Source organism: Choloepus didactylus, chromosome 18 (genome assembly GCF_015220235.1).
Source record: "Choloepus didactylus isolate mChoDid1 chromosome 18, mChoDid1.pri, whole genome shotgun sequence".
In the NCBI taxonomy this organism is placed as follows: domain Eukaryota; kingdom Metazoa; phylum Chordata; class Mammalia; order Pilosa; family Megalonychidae; genus Choloepus; species Choloepus didactylus.
The window spans coordinates 32,607,390-32,635,162 of NC_051324.1; the positions used below are offsets into that span (position 1 = coordinate 32,607,390).

At 36.2% G+C, this 27,773-nt stretch overlaps 1 protein-coding gene across 8 annotated transcripts in view; it reads left to right on the plus strand.

Moving 5' to 3' along the window:
• ACACA (acetyl-CoA carboxylase alpha) overlaps window positions 1-27,773 on the plus strand; it is a 371,031-nt gene that overhangs the window by 245,123 nt on the left and 98,135 nt on the right. For 7 of the 8 annotated variants that reach the window (XM_037808139.1, XM_037808140.1, XM_037808142.1 and 4 more), the window contains 8 exons: window positions 8,822-8,845; window positions 11,397-11,540; window positions 12,329-12,425; window positions 13,321-13,428; window positions 18,451-18,507; window positions 18,757-18,801; window positions 24,967-25,008; window positions 27,311-27,526. In XM_037808139.1, coding sequence (XP_037664067.1) covers window positions 8,822-8,845; window positions 11,397-11,540; window positions 12,329-12,425; window positions 13,321-13,428; window positions 18,451-18,507; window positions 18,757-18,801; window positions 24,967-25,008; window positions 27,311-27,526 — 733 coding nt within the window. The remainder of the gene's footprint in view (window positions 1-8,821; window positions 8,846-11,396; window positions 11,541-12,328; window positions 12,426-13,320; window positions 13,429-18,450; window positions 18,508-18,756; window positions 18,802-24,966; window positions 25,009-27,310; window positions 27,527-27,773) is intronic. The other variant, XM_037808138.1, reaches the window with a different exon arrangement.

Below are 27,773 nucleotides of genomic sequence, written 5' to 3' on the forward strand. Positions count from 1 at the left end.
GATCCTTAGTTATAGACACCAGAAATGCTTTTATTCTTAACTGCCACTTCACCCAAAGCAATAGAAACCCTTCCTAGAGACAAAGGAGTCTGTGCTGAGACTTTTTGGCCACAGGATGCCACTGTTGATCCAGCAGAGGTCAGCAGAAGAGCAGAAGCATCTTCAGAAAAGTACTTTCCTCCTTTGTCTCAGAAGATCCTTTCACTTCTGTACTTCAAAAATACCTTATGGCTGACAGAGAAAAGCATATATCCTTGATTTAGCAAGCATCTCTTGGTACCTTTTTGCCTCTATGGATTTCAGAATCTCATTTTCTAGAAACAAATGGTAGTCCTTCAGTGAATGGTAAAGTACTCATGGCACACATGGGCTCAGCACTTGGTTTTCTTTATTTTCCTGAATTTCTTGAATAATTGTAGAGAACTACATGCTATACTTAATGCTCTTTGTAATTCTCAAGACATTCTCCTTTTCTTCCTGCTTTTTGCTACCTCTTTTCTTTGGGCAGTGATTTGTAGTCAGGCTGCACAGCTGCTTCTGATTTCCTTCCCTCCTCATCTCTATCCTTGTCTGTCTGAACAAGATTTCCCTGTCCCCATTTTTTATATGAGGGTATGTGTCCAGTTTGGTTAGGGAAAGTGAAAGAAATGACAGAAATTCTTCTTAACTTCTGTAAGAAATTTTCACCTTTCCACATCAAACATTCGAATCTTAGTTATTTATTTCTGATAGGGTTTCAAAAGTTGTACACTTGACGCCATTGTGGACAAAGGCCAGACTTGAACAGAACTGTAATTCTTTAGTCTTCCTATATGAAGGCTTCCTTGGTTGTGCGTATGATTTTAAAGCTGCTGGATTGTTAGTAGTTTGTATTAGTTTTCTAGCTGTTAAAACAAATACCATACAATGGCTTGGCTTAAACTATGGGAATTTGTGGCTCATGGTTTTAAGGCCAGGAGAAGTCCAAAATTGAGGCGTAAGCAAGGCAACATTTTCTCCCAGAAGACTGGCATTCTGGGGCTGGCTGCTGGTGATCTTTGGTCCATGGCTTTTCTGTTACATGGTGGTATCTTCTTTCTCTTTGGGTTCCAGTGAAAAACTTCCAGCTTCTGGATGCTCCTTGTGGCTTTTCTTTCTGTGTTCAGTTTCCTTTGCTGATAAGGACTTTGGCCATATTGGATTAACACCCACCTTCATGCAGTTTGGGCACAACTTAACTAATAATATCTTCAAAGGTCCTATTTACAAATGAGTTCACACTCACCATGTGAAGGTGAAAATATGGGCAAATAAAGGAGAAGTAAAATTATCTTTTTGAAAACCAGAAAGATGTTAACATTGTTTTAATGCTTTTTTAGATCTAAAGTCCTTTTGGTAGATTAGGATTATGAAATGTATTATCAAATTTGATCACAAAGTGATACATGCAGTGTTAGAGTATAGCTTATTCACAGTATAAGTGTGTGTATGTATAGAGAGAGAGAGACAGACAGACAGAGTATAATTATTGCAGATTTGCTACTTGAATTTAGTTTGTCTTTTCTTACATATATATAATACAACTGGAATTATGGCCTGCTCACTTAAAAAAGAATTCTAGGATATCTGAGTTTTTACTAGTTTTTAGCCAAGTTCCAACCTTTTTTTTTAACTCCAGTACTTTTCTTTCTATTCTTATTGTTTTGAACAAATAGATAATTAGCATGTTGTTTTTTATTCTTCAGAAATAAGTCACATGAGACTGTCTGCTAGTATCCACTGCACACTCCCCGTATCTTAAGGCTCAAGGACATGATTATGTCCACTAACCTTCACAATAATGATTCTGAACTAGCAGCGTGCCTCAGAATTATCTGGGGAATATTTTGAAAATATGTTTACTGGGATCCCAACTCCCAGGATTCTGATTCATTCTGGATTAGAGTCCATATGACCACTTTTTAAAAAATCTCCTCTAATAATTCTGATGAACATCTATAAATAAGAATCACTACTTTTAGACCAGGGATGTCCAATAGAAATATAATGCAAGCCACGTAGGTAATTTAAAATTATCTAGTGACCACATTTTTAAAAGTATAAGGAAATAGTTGAAATTGATTTTAGTAAAATTTTATTTTAATCCGTTTTATCCAAAATGTCATTTTAAATGTAATCAATATAAAAATTATTAATGAGATATTTTCCATTCTTTTGTTCATACCAAGTCTTTGAAATTCAGAGTATGTTTTACAACTTAACTAATAATATCTTCAAAGGTCCTACTGACAAATGGGTTTACACTCACCATGTGAAGATGAAAATAAGGGCAAATAAAGGAGAAGTAAAATAATCTTTTTGAAAACCAGAAAAATGTTAAAATTGTTTCAATGCTTTTTTAGATGTAAAGTCCTTTGGACTCAGTTTGGACTAGCCACATTTGAAATACTCAATAACTACATGTGACTAGTGGCTATTACATTGGATAACCCAACTTCAGACCATAAATTAATTAGGACAGTCACAAGTCTAAAAATGAAGCCTTCTTTGTTTTATGTTCACAATAGTGTCCCTTGGAGGGAGAAAAGCTCTTACTCTTATGTTGCTTTTTCTCAATGGTGACAAAAATATTCAAACCTGATGCTATATATTACACTACAATATTTTTTGCATGCTTAAAAATTGTTTAGTGAGAATAGGTAACAGGCATGTGAATGCCTTATCATACGTATTCTACTTACCAATGCAAAAAAAGATTTTCATAAAAGATTTTTTTTCCCCAACTGTGGGGTTTTAAAGCAAAAGTTTTGGGGGAGGAAACAGCTATTTTGCTTAACCAATTTTTTGCATTTTCTTTCCTGACCCTTAATCTGACCCTTAGTCTACACATGCATGCATCTGGAGTTAGACTAACTTTGTCCAAGTCCCTGGAAGTGAGTATCTTTGTAAGCTGTGATATCAAAGTAAGACTATAGTCTTTCTTGTGTATGGGATCGCCTGGTACAATTCCATTCTTGTAGTTTGTTTTTGACTGGTGATTTAGCTCCTCTAGGTTGAGATGAAACATGGTTCTCTGTCTGCAAACTGACAGCAGCAGAATATGTTTTCAATAAAATACCTTAGATGCCATTTGGATTGAAGACCTGTGTCCTATTAGGACCTGTTTTGATTTTTAGAAAAGTAAGCAAAACACAAGCGATTGCTATTGCAAATGAGAGCGCAACCTCTAAGGAAGGAGAAGACACTCCTTTTTAGCACATTTGGGCAGCTACTACCTGACTATTATGTCTGGTACTTTCAATTTTTGTTTTAGTTTATCATAGGGCTTTGTATTGCTTAACCAGTTAGTCAATTTTTCAGTATAATTTGACTGTATTTTTTTTTCTTATACCTCTCTCTCTCCCCCTTCCCCCCCCATATTTTTTTAAAGCACATTAGTAAACAGTTTATTCCTAATATCTGTGATTGCCTTTTTTTTCTAGGTAGGCTTCAGTCAAGGCACCTTCTTCTTGATCTTCAACCTAAGATTTCCAAATTTTTTTCTGGTAACTATAGTTGAACTTACTTGGTGTCCCCAGGTCTTACTAACCAGAGGATCCAATTATTAGAGCTTTGCTCAGGGAAGTTCCTGGTCTGGATTTATCCTTTTCTTCTTAAATTCACTTCACTTAAACAGCAGCTGCAGAGGTTTTCCTGACGTAAGCCTAGTTGGAAACCTATACATATGTGACGTGTGTGCACGTGCTTTCCCTTCTTTATTTTCTTAGCATTTAAAGGCAATATCCTATTGTATGTGGATTTTTTTTGAAGAGAGTGAATGTTTGCTATCAGTTTTAAAGGTGCTTTGTAACCAGTTAGCACTTGTTCCTTGAAGGAGAATTGAGTGGGTTTCCTCAGTCATTTTCTTGATGCAGAAAAAGTCAGGGCAGCTTGTCTACACTAAGAAAACATTTTATTATTAACCAGACATTTAGGATCTAATTATCTTGTCTAAGATTCTATCAGCCCAGCTCCTTAGTATATTCAACCAGTATTTTACACTGATTAATCCAGGAGCTTAGAGATTTCTTTTTCTTTCTTCTTCCAGTGAGGCTCAAGGTCTAGAGTCAGTGGTATATGTATGTTGTGTTGTTTTTCCCATACTGAAACCCTATTTTATCCATCACTGAGGCTGGTGATGCAAAAGCTTGTAATGGTGAGGCATCATGCTGAATATGGCTTTATTTTTGACAATTCATTAAATTGTTTGACATTCAGGATTTCACTTAACTTTTGGAATGTTAGGTGTATCACAGTAACCTGGAAGCAAATAAATTCTTCAGCCAGCCTATGTGTTTGATGTTCTAAAACACAGCTATATTTATACAAACATATGTAAGGTATATTATCCCATAAACTCTATGGCCATACATATGGCTCTTTATATTATTATGACAGTCTGGGAGTACAAAATTTATAATTCCAAATATATATATATAATTCCAAAAAAATGTTTAAAAAATTTTTTTTCTGTCAAATATGACAAAATGTTGATGCAGAAGATGGAAGCATAGTTTGTCAGATGTTTCTGTACATATAAAATGGGTGAGGACCTATTAGTTTTTATTTCCACTTATTTCTTAAATGGAAATTCATGCTTTAGTTAAGTTGGGTTACAATAACTTCTTTGCTTTTTGCTCCTTGTGAACTTTGCCTTCTGCATTATGTTTTAATTCAAGCACTTTCCTTTACTCACATCTTAGATCCAGAAGAGGTCGGCTGTGTTCTCTCCTGATAGTACAGGTTTTGGTCATGATTGAGTTTAGTCTTCTGGGTACCTTCAATGTTGAGCTGTTGGTGAGTGGCCTCTCAACCTTCTTATTTGTGAATAAAGTTAGAAATCAGAAGCCTTCCATGTGACTAATCAGCAGCCTGCTGCCATTCTTGTGAATTCTGATAATCTTTGACACCAGAGATTAGACTCTCCTTTGCACTGTACTGAGGCATTCAAAAGTCATCCAACTTGTAGCATTTTTTAACAGTGGGAGCACTTGGTTGTAGTTAGCAGGCCAGAATGAGCTATAAATAAATAAAATCCTAAAGTGCTTGCTTCCTTCTTTCAGAGGTAGTCTACTGATAAGATGCAAGCATCTGGCAGAAGAGAAGATTCTCAGCAGGTTTAAGTGCTTACCAAAGTGCTTTCCTGTATCCATGGCTCAGCTTCTAGTCTCTGCTGTGTTATTTTGGCACACTAAACTTGTAAGATTGGAGAGTCGAGTTTAAAACTCTCAATGTATCATTAGGGTAGCCCAAGGTCCCTTCTTGTCAAGGAAGACTAGCTGATTCCAGAGGGGAGGAAAAACAGAATCCAGGGCACCTGTAAATCCCTGTAGTTTTGTACTGTGGGTTTGTAGCTAATTATACAGCAGGCAGCAGTAATATGCTGTAACCCTGTTGGCATACTTGTTTCAGAAAGAGCAAAACCTTCCAGCAGAGCAAAGAAGGGACTTTGGAGGGACTGCAAATGAATGAAGCAATGATCATTTTATTGTAAACTAAAGCTCTGCAGTGAAATCAGGTCATCTGAACTGCAAGGGTACCATAAAGGGAGAGGCCAACAGAAATACATGGTTCAGATGTGTTTTACAGCTCTTGATTTGGATTCTCCCACAGAAATAGAGTCACACAAGGAGACCACCACTGGTCACAGCGAGTCAAATTGCTCTTTCTCCTATGGTACTGCTGTTAGTGACTGCTAGTAGCTTATTCAACCGACCTCTTCTGATTCTGCTTTGCTGCCTGATTTCAAAAGATTTGTCCTCTACTGGCTCTCAGTCACAGCTTGATGTAACCACCGCTTGTTTGCATGCATCCCCATCATTTTCATATAGGGTCTTTTTCTTCCCCCCTTCAAGTTAGAAGGCAAAAGAAGCAGGGACATTTTTATATGATGAAAGATTTATGTAGGGCCAGCTAGAATCAAGCAAAATGAAATTCAGCTGGAAGGGATGGTAAACGGCTCCGAGAACTTGTGACTGCCAGAGAAGTCAGTGTTCCTTAAATTAAAGAGAGCTCAGATAGCAGACAGCAACTCTGACTTTGCATTCATATTGAAACAGGCTCTCCAGCCATTCTGGGCAGGCGGATCAATAAAATCAGAGGTGACTTAATGCCAAGAATCTCGGAATTCAAAGGATTTCTCTTGTCCTTCTTTAAATTCTGTACAGATACGGAGTGCTATTCTTGGGAACTGAGATGAGAAAATGCCAGGTCTAGATTCTGGTTTATGACACCATGTTTAATAGTGTCCTTGGGAAGCATCCTCTTTGGTTTCTCAGTTATCACATCTGTAAAATGGAATTAATCTACTAGAAGGAAAAATGATGCCAATATTCATCACAACATTGTGAATGGAGATTCATCATGATAAAAGTGTTTTTAGCAGCCTAAACAGCAAACTTCTTATAAGAAGTGAATTTATATACCATTTATGTATTTGAAAATGCAGTTGGTTGCCTTATCAGAGATTGAACAATATAACTATATTTGCATAATGAATATGCAGTACAATGTGGCAGAATTTTATTTTATTTTTAACCACAAAAATGGAATGCTTGACTTATACACAATCTCTTTATTTTGTAAAGGCCATAGATCTAGTCTTCCAATGTATCACAGAAGTATGCAGTATGCCATATTTGTGATATTCTCAAATTGATCAAATAGCCCCTGTATAGGTTAATAAACTATATTACCTGGTAATATTGGATTTATCCTTTCTTCCCTGCTCATCTTCCCTACAACCCTACAGGTTTTTATTCTGTCTGGCTCTAAACTCTTACATGATTGATTTAGGGTTATTCCTTTAAAACCTGGAGATGTTGAGAGTGTTTGTTTTTCACTCCATTCTGTTTAGATGGTACACAATTCCTATAACAAGGCAGCAGGGGGCTCTCTATGAGAGCTTGAGAATTGCTGATGGACAAGGGCTGGCTTTTTGTTGTTCTTTTTAATTCAGGTCCTTTTCTACTGTAAACTTGGTCCTCATCATGTGAAGACTCCCTAAAGGATTATGGTATAGGTACAGAAGCAGTGAGACCATTTTATTAGTTTAAAAAATTGGTTAACAGTTGAGAGAGATTATACTGATTTCTAAACTCCTGAAATCTGGGTTGATGGCACCAGAAAATGCTTTGGTTGTAGGGTTCTTCTCTCTGGACTGAAGTTCATGGATAAGAAACTGCAGGTGGCTCTTTCTTTCGAATCCTTTATGTCTTAAAAGGAAAACTTTCCTGTATTTGCATAGCCTATCATTAATTTTCTGCTATAGAATCTGTCCATTCTTTTCCTGTGTTGATGAGGGCCAAGTGCCTTATAACTGAGAATCTCTTATAAAATGAAATCCATTCCCCCTGAGTGAGGCTCAGGGAATCCAAACAGCAAGGGTTCAGGTTTTTGCACTAGGAGGTTGCTTTTGCTGCCTTATGAGTTCAGTCTATGATACAGGTTTGATGCAAAGAGCATTGCTACTCACAAATCATACGAGGTATACAGTTTGTGTGCAGTGATATGTCACAGCTTTTTATTTATATGGCCAGCTCACTCTATTCTGTTTCTTTCACTGCCATGGAAAGTGCATCATTTTCCTCCCTCTCTCCTCCTTCCACATATCATCGGCACCACCCACTATGTTCTGCCCATTAAGTCCTCTCTGTGCCAGAAAACCCAACAATGATTAAATGCTTTTAAAAGAATGTTAGGTTAAGATATCAACCAATCAACCCTGTTACAACCCCTAAATTGTGGGTGGTAAGTATAATTTTGCCCTTTTAACAGTGATAATAAGAGGTTTTTTGGTTTGTTTTTTTCATTTGAGGAAATGACTAGCATCAAATTAAAAAACAAGACTTGGTGGCAAAGACTAAAGAGAATACAGGAGACTTGCCTTGCAATTTCCTGTCCTTATCCTAGTCTGTCTTTCATGATTTTGGCACATTGTTTGTAAGGAAATTCTAGGACCAGCCAAACTTAGGTAAGGTGTTATTTGTGAGAGGCCTAGAGTTTTTAAGCTTATGGCAATTTTAAAAAGTCATTATTACCTTCACTCATATAGTTTAAAAAGTATTAATTAATTTTTAACAAATTATACTACTCTAGTCATAGAACCATTTATGACATTCCTGCATTATTTTCAGTTCCTTTAAGCTCCTATAGAACCTAGTATCCTCCTTTTTTCCCTCTTCTATGGGAGGAAGAGTCTGGCCACATAGACTTAGAACGAGTAGCCAGTAACCAGATTGCTGGATTCTTTTCTTTGAAGGATAGCTTTTCGGTGCATCACATATCCTAGAAAAGCAATTAGGGTGGGGGTGGGAGGGAGTGTGGAATCATCTTCTCTGGCCCTCATTATTATACCTTTGGTAAAATAGGAACAAGAAAGAAGAGTCTCTAAGAGTCTTTTTGAAGCATATTTTTAAGAATTATATTTCATGTTGAAGCTAATAATAACGTACCATATCATATAGCTTAAATTGCTTTTTATTAGTTTGTTTTACCACTGCTCTGCATTTTTTCTTTCTTTCTTTTTTTTTTTTTTTTTTTGTAATAGCCTTTTAAAAAATAATCCATAATAAATATATTTTGACCCTTTCCATCAACAGCTGCTGTGATGAGGTAGGTCAGGAGGCACGCCTCTTTGGAGGCACCCTGGGGGTTGAAGGGTAATGAGTACTTAATTATGTCTGCTGAATGCCGGAGCTGCCAACCTGGAGCTCCTCATGACTGGTCTGTATCTGCTCTGACAATTCTTTTATAATGGCTTTCACTAACCTATCAGTAACTAACTGTGGTTGTTTAATTACAGAGGGAACATCCCCACGCTAAACAGGTACTGTATGTTTAGTTTCTTTTCCAATTAAAAGCACCTTTTTTTTGTAACTTAGAATAGTGAAACCACGAAGAAATAACACTACACTTGACAAGTTAATATGGTTCCTTCTCCTAGGGAGTCCTGAGCTCCCCTATGGACACACTAAATTATTCTTCCTGTTTGGAAAACATGTCTTCAGCTTTCCTTCAGCTGTTCAAAAAGCAATACCTGAAAAGCCTGTCTGGAAAAGCTCCCATCTAACTGTATTTGATAGAGGGTTGGTCTCCCTAGTGTTCAGCTTTGCTGGAAATATCTTCTTTTGCTCATATCTGTCTCTAACTTTATGACAAATTGTTCATAATTCTTTCAATTTTTAGTTTTTCAAATTTGCCTCTCCTTTTAGAGGAATGGAAACCCAGAAATAGCTGGTCTCATGTTTTATCAGTTGGTTAGCTATTTTTCTAAAGTGTTAGTTTTTCAATGCTATACAGGTCGTTTTATTTCAGACCTACAATAGGATTGACAATGGAAATAGATTGATAATGGAAAGGTATATTTAAATTCTGATACATGTAACTGTGAAGAGGTTTCCAGGCCTGTATGATAGCACAGGTGATATATTACTATTCTGAGTTCCTCCTGCAGCTGAGCCAAGCAAGACAACACAGTGCAAGTTTGAGAGGATAGCAGTTCTTATTGGAATTGAATCCACAAAATGCTAAAGCAGTAATAAATTGGTGGCCAACTCTTTACGTAAATCATCAATTCTATGTTGAGCTATATAGAGAGACTTGCATTTATTTTGTCCCTCTCCCTTTAAAATATTAAGAAACAAAACTGATCATAGCTTTTAAAGCCCAATTTGGATGGATAGAAGAAAGGGGGTGCTTTTATTTGGTTCTTTTGTCTGCTGGGAGAGTGTAGTTGGCCCTTCCCTGCCTTCCTCTGGCTATACTGGCCCAATGAGCACAATAGTGGAGGAAACGGAATAGTGGATGTTTCCTATTAAGGGTCAATTAGGTGAAAAACCTACTTCACCCCATGTTTTCCACAAACAGCCTGCTGGCTTATTCAGAGGGAGTTCCCTTTAAGTGTAGTCTGGAACCCTTATACCCTTCCTGTCTAAGGCCTCACAGGTAGAAAAGATATAATGCCTCAAAAACTTGCCCCTTTAGTGTATGTATTTGGTGGTCCCAGAAAAGAGGAAGATGTTAGCATTTCTGAGTTAGCATAACTCTGAATCCCAGTTTCTAGTGAGCACCGTGTGTAAGACTTGCTTGATGTGTTCTTTGTTTCATTCATGCTATCAATGGTTTCCTCTCCCACTCTAGTTTTCTGTTCCCCAGTACTGTCAAAAGATGAAGTACTTTTTTCGTAGTCCTTATTTTCCAAAGGAATAAAAAACCTGGAGTGTCAGTCTCTATAGTCTGTGTGAGCAGCACACCCATCCTATAAAGAATTTCATTGCCTTTTATAATTATGATTTGCAGTAGGGCATAATATGTATCCAGATCTCAGTTCCACATTGCCAGCTCTCTTCCACCTGTGACACTGGAGGTGGTGCTCTTAAAGGAGATTTGGGGGCAGCCATTGCCTTGCTCTGAACTTGCTTCATATCAGTAACATGTCAGGCAAGTTCTGGAGGCATCCCTTACTTTAGTCCTTCCTAAGATAATCTTTTATTGACTGATCATTCAAAAACACTTTACAGTATTACTTATCAGTACATAGTGCTGAGATGCATCAAAGAATATATACGGATTCATTATGTTTTCAGATCAAAGAAATAAGTTCTCTTTAAGCATCTCTATTCAGTAACTATTTGTCATGCTTACACATACTTTGAGATCCATGTTTTGCCCTTTTGCATCTTGCTGGGAATTATTACAAGCTTTCAATGAAGATATTGTGCTATGGTGTAAAATTTTTTAAATATAAAAAGGAAAATTTGCAGTTTGGGGGTTGAAAAATTATACTCTCTCAAAAAGGGAGGAGCTATAATCCTGATCACTACTATCCCTGTCAACCTACTAGAGGAAAGAGTAAATAACTCGTAAAGTTCCTTCTATAGACTTGTTCCTGTGCCATAAATAATCCTTTTTATAATGATTTACTAAACCATTCCGAGTGACTGAACTAGAGTTATTGTTATGTATGTATAAATACTTAATACAGTTCCTAGAAAAAGTGCCTTAAGTGTTACATAGTTACAACTCAGCTTGGCTTGCTTACTTTCTTTTAAAGGAGAGATTGATTTAGGGAGGGGTAGGATGCAGGATGGTTTTTAACCCATTATGTGCTAATCAGTCATTCAGCACATTATAATGTCATTTTATTAAACTGCCATGAAATTCCTGACAGTCCTTGGATTTTTATTTGGAAAAAGTTGGGGGTAGTGAAAATATAATTTGTGTGGGGAAATCCAAATGAAAGGGTTAACATGAATCCTGCAAGAGAGCCTTATCCACAATGGGTAAAAAACCAAGTCTGCTCTGCAACCTGAACCTACTTCAGAGTTTTCCCTATTGTTGCTTCCTTGTCTAATGACCTTGATTGAATTACTGTTTAGAATGTCCTTCTCCTCCAACCTCAACCACTATGGCATGACTCATGTAGCTAGTGTCAGTGATGTGCTGCTGGACAACTCATTTACTCCACCATGTCAGCGGATGGGCGGGATGGTCTCTTTTCGGACTTTTGAAGATTTTGTCAGGTAAGACACTGGAACTGTGTCGGTACTTGGAGAACCATTAGTATCTCTGTTTTGGGGTCTCAGCCTTCTGCCAAATAAGTCAAGGTCTATAGACTAGCCATGACCCTGCTAAGGAGATGTAGCCCTTGCTATATATGCTCTTGGAGAATTATGTGTCCTTCCATTTCCAACTCTCATTCAGCCTCTACTCATAGTATGAGCCTAGTCAGAGAAAAAGAAACAAACAAAAACCATCTTTTCTTTAGGAGCTAGCTAACAGAAGACGCTGTCTGCTCTATGATGAGTGAAACGTCAGGAGAAATTAAACACAACACTAGAGTAAGCCCCACCAGAGACAATACATCTTTTGATTAAATGCATTCAGCTTCTATCTCTTGATGTATACTGATGCATTACCCTAGAGGGAGGGGTAATTACATTGGTCTGTCACTGCTGTAGTCCCAGGCTCTTCTGTTACTTTAAAACCAATGATGACAGCAGTACTCTTACCTTACACATGAAAAAAAAAAAAAAAAAAACAAAAAAGCTTTAGATCATTCTTTTTTAAAAACAAAAAAGTATGTATGGTTTATTAAACTTTAAACAATCCATCCTCCTAATTTCTGCCACTTGATGAAATTTTGCATGTCATCTCTAGCCACTGTTGTTTCTAGTCAGTTGGCTGTTGAGCAGAGGGTAGGATAGATGGTTCTTTTAGACCGAACTGGAAATGGCAGTGTTAGTTTCCTGCCACTTAGGCTTTCTGCCACTTGGGTTTTAATAGTGGATTTTTCTGTGGTATTTTTCAGGATCTTTGATGAAGTGATGGGCTGCTTCTGTGACTCCCCACCCCAAAGCCCCACATTCCCTGAAGCAGGTCACACATCTCTTTACGACGAAGACAAGGTATAGCATCCCCTTTGGAAGGCTGGTTTGTTTATTCAGACAGACACAGGACTTGTCCTCTATTTTATCTTTCTGACTTTGGAACATTATAGGGAAAAATTCATCCTTTTACTTTACTTTATAGTATTTAATTTTGTATGCCTTGCTAAAGCATGTTATGAAAAAGGTGGAATATAAGTTCTAATTTATTAATCTTGGAATCCATAGTATAGAATGAACTCAACTATATTCATTGTAGCTGCCTCTGGGTCTCTGAATATTTTTTTTTAAAGACATGAATTGTGGTTGCCAGAATTCTTACACAGTGATGGAATGCATCTTTGCACAGTGGTGCTGTTGTAGTCCTCAGAGAATGATAAACTTTAGATTGCATAAAAAAATAGACATTTTGTTTAAAACTTTATTCTTTTATTAAGTCCTTTCATTTCATTTCTCAGTAATTTCTTTTGTTTCCCTACTGTTATTTTCCTGGTTTGATATTTCTGTTTGATAAATTGTAAGGAAATACATTATGTGAGAATATGTGCAAATGGCTTCTTTCACTTATTTTTCTTCACTTTCTGTGAAGAGAGATGTGGCAAATTGTTCCACTCCTATTTTATTGGTGAAAAAATTGAGACATAGTGAACTTCTAGTTTGTGTCAAGTCAAGATTTGGGACCACCTCCAGCTAATGCCTTCGCTGCCTTATCTTTTAAGTTATGTGTTTCACTTGATTTAAAATCTGTTGTGGTTGTTGGGCAGTAGTTTCAATTTGCTTATTCCTACCAGTGGGCAAACCAGAACAGTGTATGTGGTGTACCTCTTCTTCAGGTCTTTTACTAAGTACTATAACTTTCCCCTGCTTCTATATTAGCCAGCCTCATAATCTCTTTGGCTTTGTTCTTGGTTTACAGGTCCCCAGGGATGAACCAATTCACATTCTTAATGTGGCTATCAAGACTGACCGTGATATTGAGGATGACAGACTGGCAGCTATGTTCAGGGAGTTTACCCAGCAAAATGTAAGTCCTTGACTGGTGGAAATTGGTGATGGCCCTTTTTTGCTGGATGTGTGTCATATCCATCCTTTCATCAGCTGCCACTTGTAAGGCCTATGGCTTTATGGCTATGTCTTCTACATAGTTCTGTATGTAAGAATAAAATTCCATATGATTTAATAATAAATGTTGGATATCTTTTTATATCAAGAACTATACCTCAAATATTTAAAATGTTTTCAGGAAAATTGCATTCCTAAATCTTTCCCAGAGTATTAATCTTCAACTTCTAATCTCTTGCTCAATATTTTCTTCTAGTGACTTCAAACTCCACATCTAAACCCATACTCTCCTCAGGTCCCTTCTATGTCCTTCCCTCCCTTGAAAATAACAGTTATTCTTTCATCCTCCTTTCAATTTTTTGTTTCATGTTGACATCATACTTCAAAGTCTGGCTAATTCCCATCATTTTCCTTCACTTTTTATCACCACTACCACCCCCCAAATAAAACCCCAACCAAACCCTTTACCCCAATCATTCTGAAGTTCTTGACTACTTCCTTTTCCTTGTCATTCCATTATTATACCTGTCTACTCCTAATCCCTAAATATTTATTTGTATCTGGTCAATCACTAAGATCTGTTAATTTTTCCTTTGCGTGTCTCTTACCCTTTCTCTTTCATAATTTTGATTTTTTAATTACCATTGCCTTCTCTAGTTTAAGCACTTACCACCTCATACTTGAGACATTACAGCAGGTTTATTTGTGATCCTTCGCTTTGTCTCCAGATGGTTCCAACTTGCTCTTCACTATGAGATTAAATGTCCAAAATGCCTCCATGCCATGTAATTCTCCCATTCAATGATAATTCTCTCTTGGCTTCAGTGTAACTTCTTAACTTGATAGTTAACCATCTACCATAATCTAGTCTTTGCCTTCCTTGAAAAGACTTAAGTCTTTCTTGTCTCATCTACCTTGTTTACTTTATCTCTTTTAGTGCCTCTCACCAGGAATGTTCTCCCCTTTCTTTCTTCCTAAAATCCTCCTTGTCTTAAGAACTATATCAAATTTCACCTCTTTTATGAGGACTTCTCTGAGTAGCCATAACTGAAAATGTATTTTTCTCCCTTGAATTCCTAAATAGTCAGCATACATTTATTAGTAATAATAACACTTTTTGTTTATAAAGAACTTCCGTGGAAAATTTTTATTTGCACAGTACCACAATCCTATGGGGTTAGGTTAGCCAGGATTTATTCCATTTGTACACATGGAGAAGAGTTCAAGCTCAGAGAGATTAAGGCCCCTTGGTCACCAGCTGGTAGATGATAGAGCAAAGACTAGATTTTAAGGCTTTTGACCCTAGCTCTAGGGAACACAGATCTAGGTACTTTAGTAAATGATACATTCTTAGCATGAAGATGCTTATAGTCTACTTAGAGGGGCTGGATAGGCATGTATAAAATGATAATCTTCAATTACATTTCATTGTGATATGTGATAGTGCCAAATCACCCTTCTGAAGCTCCCCTTAATGTCAAGATTCATGTCTTTTCTTTGAATGGAAAGCACTTATCCCATAGTGGTTGTTACAAAGAAAGAACTCAGTAAAAATTTTTTTTTATTTTGTTGAGTGATATAAATAATTAGTGCCATAGGCATTCATGTAAGGCTAATGATAGACAGCCAGGGAAAGGTGGTAACTTCATGATTAACATGAGTATTAGCACTTACTCCATAATGCCCTCACAGCACTTACACTGACTGTGGAGTTGCAGTGACCAACATGAGGAAAAAGTACTTCCAGAGAAGTGAAACTAGGAAAAATGCCTAGGAATTTTTCTTCGGACGAGAAATGTACCCTCGTTCTTGCCCTTGGTTATGACCAAGAGCCCAGTGACCAAAGTAACCTTAGCTGGAACAGTCCTAATGTTCTGGGTGGCTGCTGCTGCTGCTGCTTCATGAAAGAAGATCTTGAAAGATTCTTCCCAGATTTTGAGGCACTAATGGTCCACGTTTGATTTTTTGTTGTTTTTCATAATTTCAACTTCAACTTTAGGCTTTTTATTGCCCTCAGTTCTAAATGTTGTATATCATCACATGTTGATTTAAAGAGGTAGGTGTCTTTTACCCTTGGGAAGACGGTTGCTGCAAAGGAGAGGCTAGGCCTCCCTATATTTGTGCCTAAGAGTCTCCTCCTGAATGCCTCTTTGTTGCTCAGATGTGGCCCTCTCTCTCTGGCTAAGCCAACTTGAAAGGTGAAATCACTGCCCTCCCCCCTACGTGGGATCAGACACCCAGAGGAGTGAATCTCCCTGGCAACGTGGAATATGACTCCCGGGGAGGAATGTAGACCCGGCATCGTGGGACGGAGAACATCTTCTTGACCAAAAGGGGGATGTGAAAGGAAATGAAATAAGCTTCAGTGGCAGAGAGATTCCTAAACGAGTCGAGAGGTCACTCTGGTGGGCACTCTTACGCACACTTTAGACAACCCTTTTTAGGTTCTAAAGAATTGGGGTAGCTGGTGGTGGATACCTGAAACTATCAAACTACAACCCAGAACCCATGAATCTCGAAGACAGTTGTATAAAAATGTAGCTTATGAGGGGTGACAATGGGATTGGGAAAGCCATAAGGACCAAACTCCACTTTGTCTAGTTTATGGATGGATGTGTAGAAAAGTAGGGGAAGGAAACAAACAGACAAAGGTACCCAGTGTTCTTTTTTACTTCAATTGCTCTTTTTCACTCTAATTATTATTCTTGTTATTTTTGTGTGTGTGCTAATGAAGGTGTCAGGGATTGATTTAGGTGATGAATGTACAACTATGTAATGGTACTGTAAACAATCGAAAGTACAATTTGTTTTGTATGACTGCATGGTATGTGAATATATCTCAATAAAATGATGATTAAAAAAAAAATAAAGAGGTAGGTGTCTTTTTTACTACATATATTTGTAACAATAAGAAATTACCTTTTTCTTTTAATGGACTTGTAAACTGAGGAACAGAGAAATCCAATATCTTTCCCTAAGGCTACTCAGGAGGTAGCCTAGGGAAGCTACTACCTACACCAGGTTCTGTGCTTATCCTGAAATATTTGGCACTTTCACCTCCTTGCTTTGGGAAAAAAAAATTAAAAAGAAAAAGAAGAGTGAATGAAGCATATTTAAGACTAAGTTTTAAAAACTAAGCAAAAAGAAAAAAAAAAGGAAGGAAAGCAATTTTTTTTTAAGCTGAAATAACTAGTTTTGTTTTTCACTTCATGATCATGCTCCTGGTAGTTTAGAAGAAAATTTTTTTTAAAGCACAGATTAAACTATCAAATAGGTTGATCCAAATTGTCCAAATAATCTTCTAGTCCCAGCATGTCTTTTTTTCTCTCATAGAAATTAGGATCATATATTTGTAAATGACTTGTGGAGGAGATTGAAGCAGTCAGTGTAAATGGAGTTTCTCCAGGTGCTGACGCCTAATCGCTGGGTAATAGCTGTGGACTTGCTGTGAGACCCACATTATTACAATGTAATCAGAATCCTGTTGCTCTGCTGTTATTGTCAGCCACTTGTGGAATTTTAAAAGCAATAACAATTTTGATTTTAAATCATGGCATTATTCAAGTTATTTTCTTCCCTTGCCAGAACATAACTGTTGATGCTTGTCTTTGACGGACTTGGTTATAGTCAGATTCTTTGTTGGTGCCAGAAATGTTTCAGTTCCTGGGCACATTGGGAGATGGAGAACTGCCCCTGCCTTCTTTCATCTTTTTTCTTATCATAGTGTCAGTACTCAATTATTTACACTAATGGGCATGACCACAGTACAGATAGTTTTAAAATGTGGTCAAACTAAAAATGACTTATATTTGACCTAGAAATTTATTACTAGAATTTGTTTACAGAATTTTGCATGTTTTTGCTTATGCTATTAATAAAATTAATTTTATTACTAAGCAGTGCTGTAGCAGAAATGGAAGAAAATGGCCCGGGAACATGCTTGATTTTAAGGGAAGCCAATTTATAATTCAAAAAAAAAAGGAAAATCCAGAAAGTTAAGAACTGACTTATGGGCACATCTCTTGGTTAAAGTTATAGCAAAGAGTGTGGTCAAACTAAAGTCTCCATATAGATTATGGAAGTCCACATTTTTTTTCTATTTGTGCTATTCATTTATTCTTTCAGGTCATTTAACTGGTGGGATTGCTTTTCTGTTTGTTGCCATGTAGCCCCTCTTTGTTAGGGACCTTTAAAAGCATTTCTTTTACTTAATTCATTATTCTGTTTCTTTGTTTCTGCCTTTTGAGGAAAATGAACAATAAAGTATAGAGAAAGGCTTAGGTCCAAAAGCCCAATATTCATGTAAGGGGCTGTCTTGAAACTACTTGTCTCTGTCAGCTTAACGTATTGCTTGCCTATTCCAAATTGGAGATATGAATAGTATATTATGAAAACTAAAAGACTATTAAACCTTGCTTTTAACAATTTTTAAAAAGTACTTTTTAAATAAAACCCTTCATGTAAAGTAGAGGAGAACTGTTTTAGATGAACTGAAAATGTCAAGATTTGTTAGGTTGTATTCTAGGAATGCCCATATCTGATGGTAGATAATATCTATCATCTAAATAATTTAGGATCTTTTTTTTTCATTTTTATAGAAAATTTTTCTTTTGTCTACCCAATTTTATTACTTCTGAATCAATATTTATCTTCATATTTGAATAAATGTGATTTCTATAAGCAGAAGTTGTATTAAAGTCTACTTTTATGTGACTCAGTCTTGAGAGAACTGAGGTGACCTCATATGATCCTTTCTCCTCCACAGAGTTCTCTTTCAATTTTGTCTAGATCGATGTAAAACCTATTCTGTAAAACTTAGTCCCAGGAGCCAGATTGAGATTTCTGTGCAAGTTTGAAGGTACTGAGTAGAGATGTAGATATCCAAAAAGGTACTTAGCCTAATCAAGACTAGAGGACTGAATGGAGTAAAATTTAGGATAAATGAAGATCTTATCTATCTTCTGTTTTACGTGTTTGTTCATAGAAAGCTACCCTGGTTGAGCATGGGATCCGGCGCCTTACTTTCCTGGTTGCACAAAAGGTAATAGCATGTGAATTACACCTCTCAGATACTTAATTATGCTGCTGCTAGAACTTTAAAAAATAAATAATTGGATTACAATTACATGCTAACATTTGGGATTTATGCAGGGAATTAAATGTTTTTCTATAAATTTAATTAAGGAAAAAAAAACATTAGTTTAACTCATTACCTTTTACCCAATTTGTTTTTAATTTTTTTACTAATGACCAGCTTCTGCTGTTTTTCCTTCCTTTCTGACTTTCGAAGGATTTCAGGAAACAGGTCAACTATGAGGTGGATCAGAGATTTCATGTAAGTAAAAGGAACAATAATGAAAATATTACTTTTTGTTTTATCTGTATACCACTGCTTATTAACATAGAGTATGTATGATTTATTTAGAAGAGTTGGATTAACATTTGGTCCACTTCCTTTTAGAAAGTATCAATTTTTCTAGAGTGTTCCAGAAAAGGTTCTTTTTTTTTAAATGCTATAATGAATTCTCAGTATATCTCTGCGAAGTAGTTAAGAATGAGTATAAGCATTTGACCAGAAGAATAAGGTAGAAGCAGAAACATTAATTTTTATTGTGTACACAGTGAATCAGTAATCAGGAACTGCCAGTTCTACTTTGGGGTCTTGACTTCTGCCGAAGTTGGATTCAAGTTCTATTATTGAGAATTCTCAATTCCAAAGAACAATGATTTATTATGCCTTAACAAAGTCCAAGTTGGTTTATTGCCTTGTTGAGTTAATTCCAGGAACAGGAAATAAATAAAAATTAAGCATTAAGCTCTTTCTCCCATTCAATTGAATTAACTGTTAACATTTATGGGATTAAAATTTGTATTGAAAAGAGAATTAAGTTAATAGTCTGGTATCTGAACTGATATCTAGACTCAGTATATGACAGCAGTGAGGCCAAAGATCCAGTTTGCAATCAAGATGTCATTCTCCAAAATGACTTATTGTAGTAACAATAGTTCTTTAAAAAGTGATCCTATGTAGCTTAAGCAAGATTCCAGAGGATGTTAAAGTTTTCCTGATGAAAATTTTATTTTGTTTAGCAATTAAGATAATTGAGTTAGCTCTCAAGTCATGCTCATTTGTAATAATGAAGATAACATTTGAGATTCTGGAAAGGACTTTCTAAACTCAAGGACCTATGTGTGATTGTTTTACTGCCCTTTTGTTTATTAGGTCTCTAGCATTTGACATTTTGTTTTCCTTCTCACAGTTCACCTTGTTGGTCTAGTCTGTAGAGAAACAAGATAAGCCTATGCTCCAAGCTAAAGAGCTAAGATTTTCTGAAATGCTTTAGGAAATGTTGTGGACTACGCAACTGCTCTGTGATATTGATGTCAGGAAACTAAGCAGAGTGCAGATATATGTCAATCAATAACTTTAGATAGGAAACTGGAGTCAGTGGAGAAGTATGAGGAGCTTAAAGAGAGCCCCCGGGGCTTTAGGAAGAAAAATCAGGCACTTAGAGAATAAAATTGATACTTGAGGATAGAATACAAGAAGCCATGAATAAATACTGTGAATGGTAGATGCTGATCAGAATTAAGACGGGCATGCCAGAGCCAGGCCCTGGATTTGGAAATAGTATTGGACTAGGTTCTTAAGTGTCAACTGGATTTTTCTTATCTCACTGACTTTGAAATAAAATCATAATATTCTGGGGGAAAACACTGAATTTAAAAAAATTTTCCCATTTTCCTTATGGCTCAGATGTAGTCTTCATGTCTATAGCAAGCTAACTGGATTCCTATGACAGGCATTTCATGATCAGTTAAAACTCTCCACTAAAATTTATAAAAGACCAAAGAGATTAGTTTTCAGTGACATTATTTTTATGTATAGAACACGTGCCAAAAAAAAAAAAACAACAAAAAAAACAAACCTTTCTTATCTCTGTGAATCTGTGTCATGTTGGGTTATACCTAACAGCTTTAAAACATTTCTCTCCATGTTAACCCAACATCTCTGGATTTAGATTGAATGAAAACAAACATATATAGGCAAAATCTACTTAGAAATGAGTCCAGCAGGGTTTCTTCCCTAGGAATCATTGACCAGTTCCTATTTATAGGTACATCAAATGGGAAGTCAAGTGACTTGATTTGTCATTAGTGTTGCAAAGGCTGCTTTAGGACATAGAGAACTTTAAGGTTTGGGTGTGGACTGGATTTGCCCTGAGGAATTGAATGGCAGAGTAGTTAGGTATTTTTATATTATGCCCCTTAGAAATAATTAGTGGTTATGCAGGGGGCAAAGGGAGCTATTACTAAACTCTAGCCATGATCTGCAATAGCCAGGAAGCCTTTGCAGGAATTGAAAAAATCCAGGACTCACTGTCATGGGGCTGCTGTGTGAGTATCTCTGCTAGTGGTAGCTTGCCATTCGTCGTGCTTAACTTTTGTCATATTATCTGATGTGTGCTTGCCCCATAGTTAGCGTAGTGTGAAAAAGAGGAAGCTTTCTGAGAGTGTTAGAAATGAATCCCTTGATCTCTTTGGCTTCTTGGTAATACACTGTGATGTATGCAGCCTCCCCTTTTCTACACTTTGAAATCCCTGTGTTATTGAGTAGAAGAGAGAACGTGCTCATGAGAGTGCAAGGAGAGGAGGAAGGTTACCAAGCTTGGTTCAAGAACAACATTGGCTCATGTGGGATGAAGCAACCGTGCTATCACACCATTGTCATATTTCAGACTGCCTTTGCACCAAGCCGCAGAACCAGAACATGGCAAATTAGAACTGAAACAGAGTAGAGGTTCCCACAGAATCTGTATAGTGTTAGGTGTTTATTCACATGCCAGTGAGGATATAAGCATTTCCACACTTCATTGTTTGGCCACCGCAGTCTCCAGGAATGTATACTGCTGCCTTAGTCTCTTGACTCTACATGAAGACTGTTCTTCTAAATTAGCAATAGCAATATTCGCTAGCATTAAAAGACTTGGTGTTGGTTGAGTCTGTTTCCATAACCATCTAATTAAATCAAGTAGCCATAATGGGACTTGAATAACTGCTTAATATTGCTAGGTAAAGAAAAAAAAATTGGAAAATAAAAAGTCTTTCATTGTAAATATCTTGTTCATATATATATATAAATTGAAGCCTTAAAAGCAAAAGAAGAGCTCCTTGAATTTCTGCAGCTATTTAAAGCTGCAGTTCTACAATTTTATATAGTATTAGGTCTCTTAGTTTCATTCACATTTCAGGACTGCTAATTCCAAAAAGTGCAGAAGGAAGTGCTGTCCAATTGGAATACAAGTGTTATACCCGTTTTGAAGCTTTCCATATGTCTTTGAAACAAAGATTTGTTAAGGATGCCAAAATGCATATTCTGAGAAATTCTTACCTTTTGCCACTTAAACAAAGGCATTAGGCCCAAAACCTGTGATAAAATTCTAAATCAAACAGTTTTATATCTATTAAAATATTTCCTTTTCTTTCTTGCTTATAAGGTTTCATTTCTTTCTTGCTTATAAATAGCCCAAAAGATAGTTATAGTTTTACTGATTGTTATGTGACTCCCACTTTAAAATTAAATATTTTAGATTGTTTGGGCCTTGAAGGAAGAGCCCACTATCATACAGTCATCATCATTAATAGTTCATTTCCTCAACCAAGATATAGGTAGTTATGTTAGCTGGTGGACCAACAATTAGTTTTTCAGGTTTGGTTTGGGTTTTTGTTTTAATTACAGTCTATATAATTAGTTCTCAGCATGTTGAAGTAAAAGAGAATTGTACCAGCAAGCTTCCAATTTCTTCATCTCATTAGGTTTTTAACACAATTATTAGTATCATAATCAGCTATGATGTTTTTTGTTGCAGGTTTTCACATTCTCTGATTTGCAGGGTATCTTGATTGGCTAATTTAGGCAAATTATTTTGATTGTCTTGATGATGTTTGGCTGATTAGAACACAGCAGGGGTATAATTTCTATCTGAGAAATGTTGCATTCTTTTTGTTTTTTGGTACCAGAACACTGAGTGTTTTTCTTTGTGTACATTCAATTATGATATTTGCCCAAAATACTAGTAGACTGCCTGGAAAGCAATTACATTAATGATGGAATAAGCATGGATGCTATTAGTGGAAACATTGGCAGGGTGAGAATAAAGTGGAATGAAAGAATTTACTAAAACTATAGGATCAGAGACTTTCGGATTTCTTCTTTTTTGTCTCTAGGCTGTGTTTCTGCGGGGCTTTTTGAGTTCCCAACAAGGTGCCGATTGAATAGATTTTTCTATAAAAGTCTTCTGGCTTCCAGATGTCCTGAAGAATTGCTCAGTAGTCATACTTTTCCATTGCATAGAGGTTCTTGTCATCTCTTGTCCTGAATGTTGCTTACTTAAATTGAGGATTTTACTGTGGAGTTAAAAATTTACTCAGAAGTTAAAAAAAAAGTTTGCTTACATCATCTCATGCATCTCTGTCAGGGTTTAGTCAGTCTCTTTCATTATTTGTAATAAAGGTTTTCCATTTGAATTGTTTACTTTTTATGTCTTTTACTTTTTATTAAGAAAATTTACAAATTAATGGAACCAAAATTTTTTGGTTTCTATTGTTTTGCTTTGAAGGAAAAGTGTTTTTATCCTACGAACCCGAATAAATGCTATACTAAATAAATATTTTAATCAACTATTTAATTAATAAATAGCTATGCCAGAATAGGAGATTGTGTGCTTAAAAGATTGAATAATCAAGTTCCTTGACTTTTCTTTCAAAGAGTTCCATGGAAGGATTTTGTTACCCTTCCTTTTTCACGTATGTTACTTCTTAACTAACACTCTAAAAGCTACACCTCTCTGGAACAAAACCCAAACTAGACTACACAAAGCCATTAGTGGGGAATTTACTGACAACCTAACTTGAAGTAATCCCCATGTTTTCCATTATCATTGGGGGGGGCGGGGGGAGCATGTCAGAGAATTATTTAGAATATAACATCGTCAGTAAAAGAGCATTCCTGTGGAAAACCCACTTGTAAAGGGCTTTTTAAAGACCTGAGCCTGTACAAGGACTTCCCTGGACTTGGTATAGGGGCCCTTAGAAGCATGTTAAATGCAGTTTACAGGTAAAAAGTCAAGAACAATGTAGAAAGATTAGTACTTTTGTTAAGGTGAGTAGAAGATGTAATACTTGGGGAAAATATTCAGGAAATTTTCAGTAAATTGAAGAACAAGTTTTCAGCATGAGTTTTGCTTTGTTTTTTGCTTTTTTTTCCTTTAAAATCTTAGTTTCTGCTTTTTTATTTGTTTTTTTTTTTGTTTTGTTTTTTGTTTCTTGTCTCATCAAGCAAATCCTCTTAAATAAGGAATTTGGAGTATATCAAGAATAGAAAGGTGTAATGCCCTGCACTTAAGAGGTGGAGTGATGGAGACAAAAGAGCATGGGCTCTAGCTTTAGAGAGACCCACATTCACGTTCTTGCTCTGTGATCCAGGGCATATCACTTGAGCCAAGACTTCCTCATCTGTAAATAGGGGTTATACCTCTCAAGACGTTTGTTGAGAGTATTAGATGAGACAACACATGAGAGTGCATGTTCTCTTCATGGTTCCTAAAGCTTATTGAGGGATATTTAGGCAGCTATTCCTGGTCTCTCTGCCTTGTATCAGTAAGTATTTGATTATATTGTGTTCATAATGAGGAACATGCCTAATGAAGCCTCCTATAGAGGCAAATAGTAATGACTTGATTCCTACACTGCCAGTAGAGCTTCCCATCCGAGAAACAGGGGTATTTGGTGTTAATAGGTTAAATTTCAGAAACTAATGAACTCTGTTAATTGAATTCATCTTTGTTAATTAATAAGGTTCTAGTAAATTGGTTTTCTTGTGTAAAGCCCTGCAAAAGAGCAGTAAGACCTAATGATTACAAGTTTACTAGTTCCACCCCATTCTTTTATATGCATATAGTGGTAGTGACCAAAGTAGCATCTTTTACTTTTTTTTGTCTTGAAATGTTATTGTTTAAACCCTTGAAATTATTGACTTGAGAATGAATGTGAGGAAAGAAAAAAAAAAACAAACTTGGAGTGGGGGATTTTGTGCTGTTTGACTAGTTTACATTTTAAGAGTTTCTTAAGGAGAAACTTGGGAAATCAGTTTCGTAACTGCTATTGCAATGGCTGCAGCTTAAGAGTATATGTTGTGGCAAGTTCAACACCCAGAAAGATTTTTTTCACCTGGGAGATGAAAAGTACTAATTATTTTCCCTAGTTGTGGGTAGATATTGAGCTTAGGTTAAGAGTGTAGTGATTTTCAAATTTAGAAGTGAGGCCAAAGTGGTGGTTACCCAGAGAATCATTCATATTCCCCATACTGTGCTTAGGTAAGGAGCATGTTTTCTAGGAAATTATCTTCTAGATGCTTGACTACCTCGTGCTATATGTCTGTCCCTGAAGAGCTATATTTATGAAAGGACTGACGAATTTTCCCCTTCTTTATTTAACACAGAGAGAATTCCCTAAATTTTTCACATTCCGAGCAAGGGATAAGGTAAGATCAAATTCCTTCCCTCTTTTTTTTTTTTTTTTAATCTTAATTTTTTTCTTCAAAGGCCAGGAGTGGCTTATCTTTGCTATAATTTCTTACTTCCATTCTCCTTTCTCTGTTGAATTTGTACTCTGCCTTATATAACTCTTAGAGTTATAGAAGACTTCCTTCTGAAAGAGTTTGGTTTAAGAAACAGTTAAATGTGTAGAGCTACCCAAAGAGGGCGATAACTTTCAAAATCATCTCTCATTTAGGATTATTTTTGCCATCTACAGACAATTCTTTATACTCAACTCTTGCTTATGTGCATTTGTTTTTTTCAATTTTAAAGTAAAATGTTTCAGACTACATTGACTTCTTCCTTTTATTAAATGGCACTCTCCTCTCCATTTACTCAACTGAAATATAGTCTGGAAAAACAATTTAGTTTCAGCAAAACATACAGTAAAGGTACTATACTACTTTTTAAAAAGATAAATAGTTATATAGTTATGGATATAATGTTCCTAAACCAAATATATCTTTTTAAAAAAATTACATGGTGTTTATTCATTGAGTATTTATTATGTATTTTGTACTGTGCCAGAAATAAGAGTGTAAGTAATGGGCCCTGCCCTTAAGCATTTTAAACTAGTTGGGTAAACCAAATGTTGATATGTGAAGTAGATATTAATGTGAAGCAGTCTGTGTTTAAATGTCAAAAATGATATATAAAAACATTAAGTGATACAGAAATTCTGAGGGAATTGAGAAAATTGTTTCTTGTTTTGTTTTTTATTTGTTTTTAATGTAGAGCATTACCACTTGTAAAAGCATCAATCTCAAAAGCTTGGGAAGTAAATAGATTCTTTAGTGCCTAATCTTATGTGAGCAATAACATTACCCTTGTATGTAGTTCCCCCACCCTCACACGCAGCATGGAGAGTTTAATGCTTGCCAACATATAGTCTTAATTCTAAACTTTGTTAACATAGCAGTGGCTTATACTTACAAATACTAATATATTTGCTTCAAGTAAAAATCATTATTTAAAATTTATCCCTCCACATTATAAAAAACAAAGTATTTTTTTTTTAGAAACATCTTAAATATATGACTGAATGCTTCTTTCTAATTGTGAAAAAAATTTAATGTAGAGTTTAACTAGTCTATGACTTTTTTTAATTTAATTGAGAAAGACTGGAAAGAGAACTATTTAGCATAAGACATGAGTCTTAAGCAGTGATGTTTTAGGCATCAGGGAATGTGTGCTTTTGGGAGTGGAAACCTCAAAATAAAATATGTATGCTTTGTTTCTGTGCTGACACATTTGAAAAGAACTTTGACTTAGAAATCAAGTCAGGTCCCCCAAAGTTGGACATGGGAAAGGAAGTTATGTTTGAATCATATTTTAATTCACATCATCAAAATGGGAATGGCTTGAAATAATTATTCTTTTGTTTTCCTGAATAAAGCTTTCTCTTCATAATTCTCTTTAAAGCTTCCTTAATCTACTTGTTTCTAAGATTATAGTCTTGGATTCTAGAAAGGAGAGACTATAGAATAAAACATGGAAGTTATCAGGTCTTGAATCATGGGTAAGTTGGAGGTTAGCTTTGTATATACAGCAGCACCTGCACTGACAAAGACAATCACAGCAAGGATGTGTGTGACACAGGTGGGAAAGGTCTCTCCTCACTCTCCTCTGGTTTTGAAACTTAAGCACAGTAGAAAATATATGAATATAAGACCTGGTGGTGAAGGCAAAGCAGCCACCACCCGTCACCACCAGAGAGGCAAGAATTACAGTTTCATTGCTTAAGGTGCCAGAGAAGGAGAGCTTTAGTAGAGAGGGGACGTCACAGAAGAACCAAAGGACCATACTGAATTCACAGACACACAGCCAGAATATGTTGCAGCGTGGAATCCTGAATAGGCCAGACTACTTAATACTGAGGCAAAAGTCATTTAGACACAGACATGACGTTTCGTGTTCACAGGGTAGTGGAGGGGCTGGCAGATGGCCACATAGTGGTCAGCAGCCGTGACAGAGAGGCAAAGCATCTCTTTTAAATTAACTTTAATATTCAAGAGGTCTTCTTGAAAGAAGAAATTGTCTTCTTTGGCATAATGCATTCAATAAGGCATCCTACATATTAAAACCTTGAAGAATCTTTTAGATAGCTGTTTCCTTAAGTGTGTAGTTAATTTTTTGTTGCTCATTATGTTTCTGTTTTCAAGCATCTTTTTTCCATACGCATTCATAATATAATTTTGTAACTGCCTATTGTGAGTTGTTTGTTGTTGTTTTTCCTACTATGCTCAGTTTGAGGAGGATCGGATCTATCGTCACCTAGAGCCTGCCCTGGCTTTTCAGTTGGAGCTGAACCGGATGAGAAATTTTGACCTCACTGCCATCCCATGTGCTAATCATAAGATGCATCTGTATCTTGGGGCAGCCAAGGTGGAAGTGGGCACAGAGGTGACCGACTACAGGTTCTTTGTACGGGCAATCATCAGACATTCTGATCTGGTTACCAAGGTAGGTGCTGAACTTTAGTGAGAAGTTATTCTGAGGGAAGGGACAGAAAAACAGGCTTGGTTCATTTTTTGAATCAAGGCTCTTGTTCTGTTTCATCCTTTTCTCCAACAACCAGCAGAATCTGAGTCATTTCTCTCAAAAAGTAAATTTCCCTACAATAAAGGGATTTTTTTTCTTTAATTTGGTATTTCTTGGTAATGGAAGCATGATAGGACGCATTTGAGAAAAGGAAAAATATGCTAGTAGA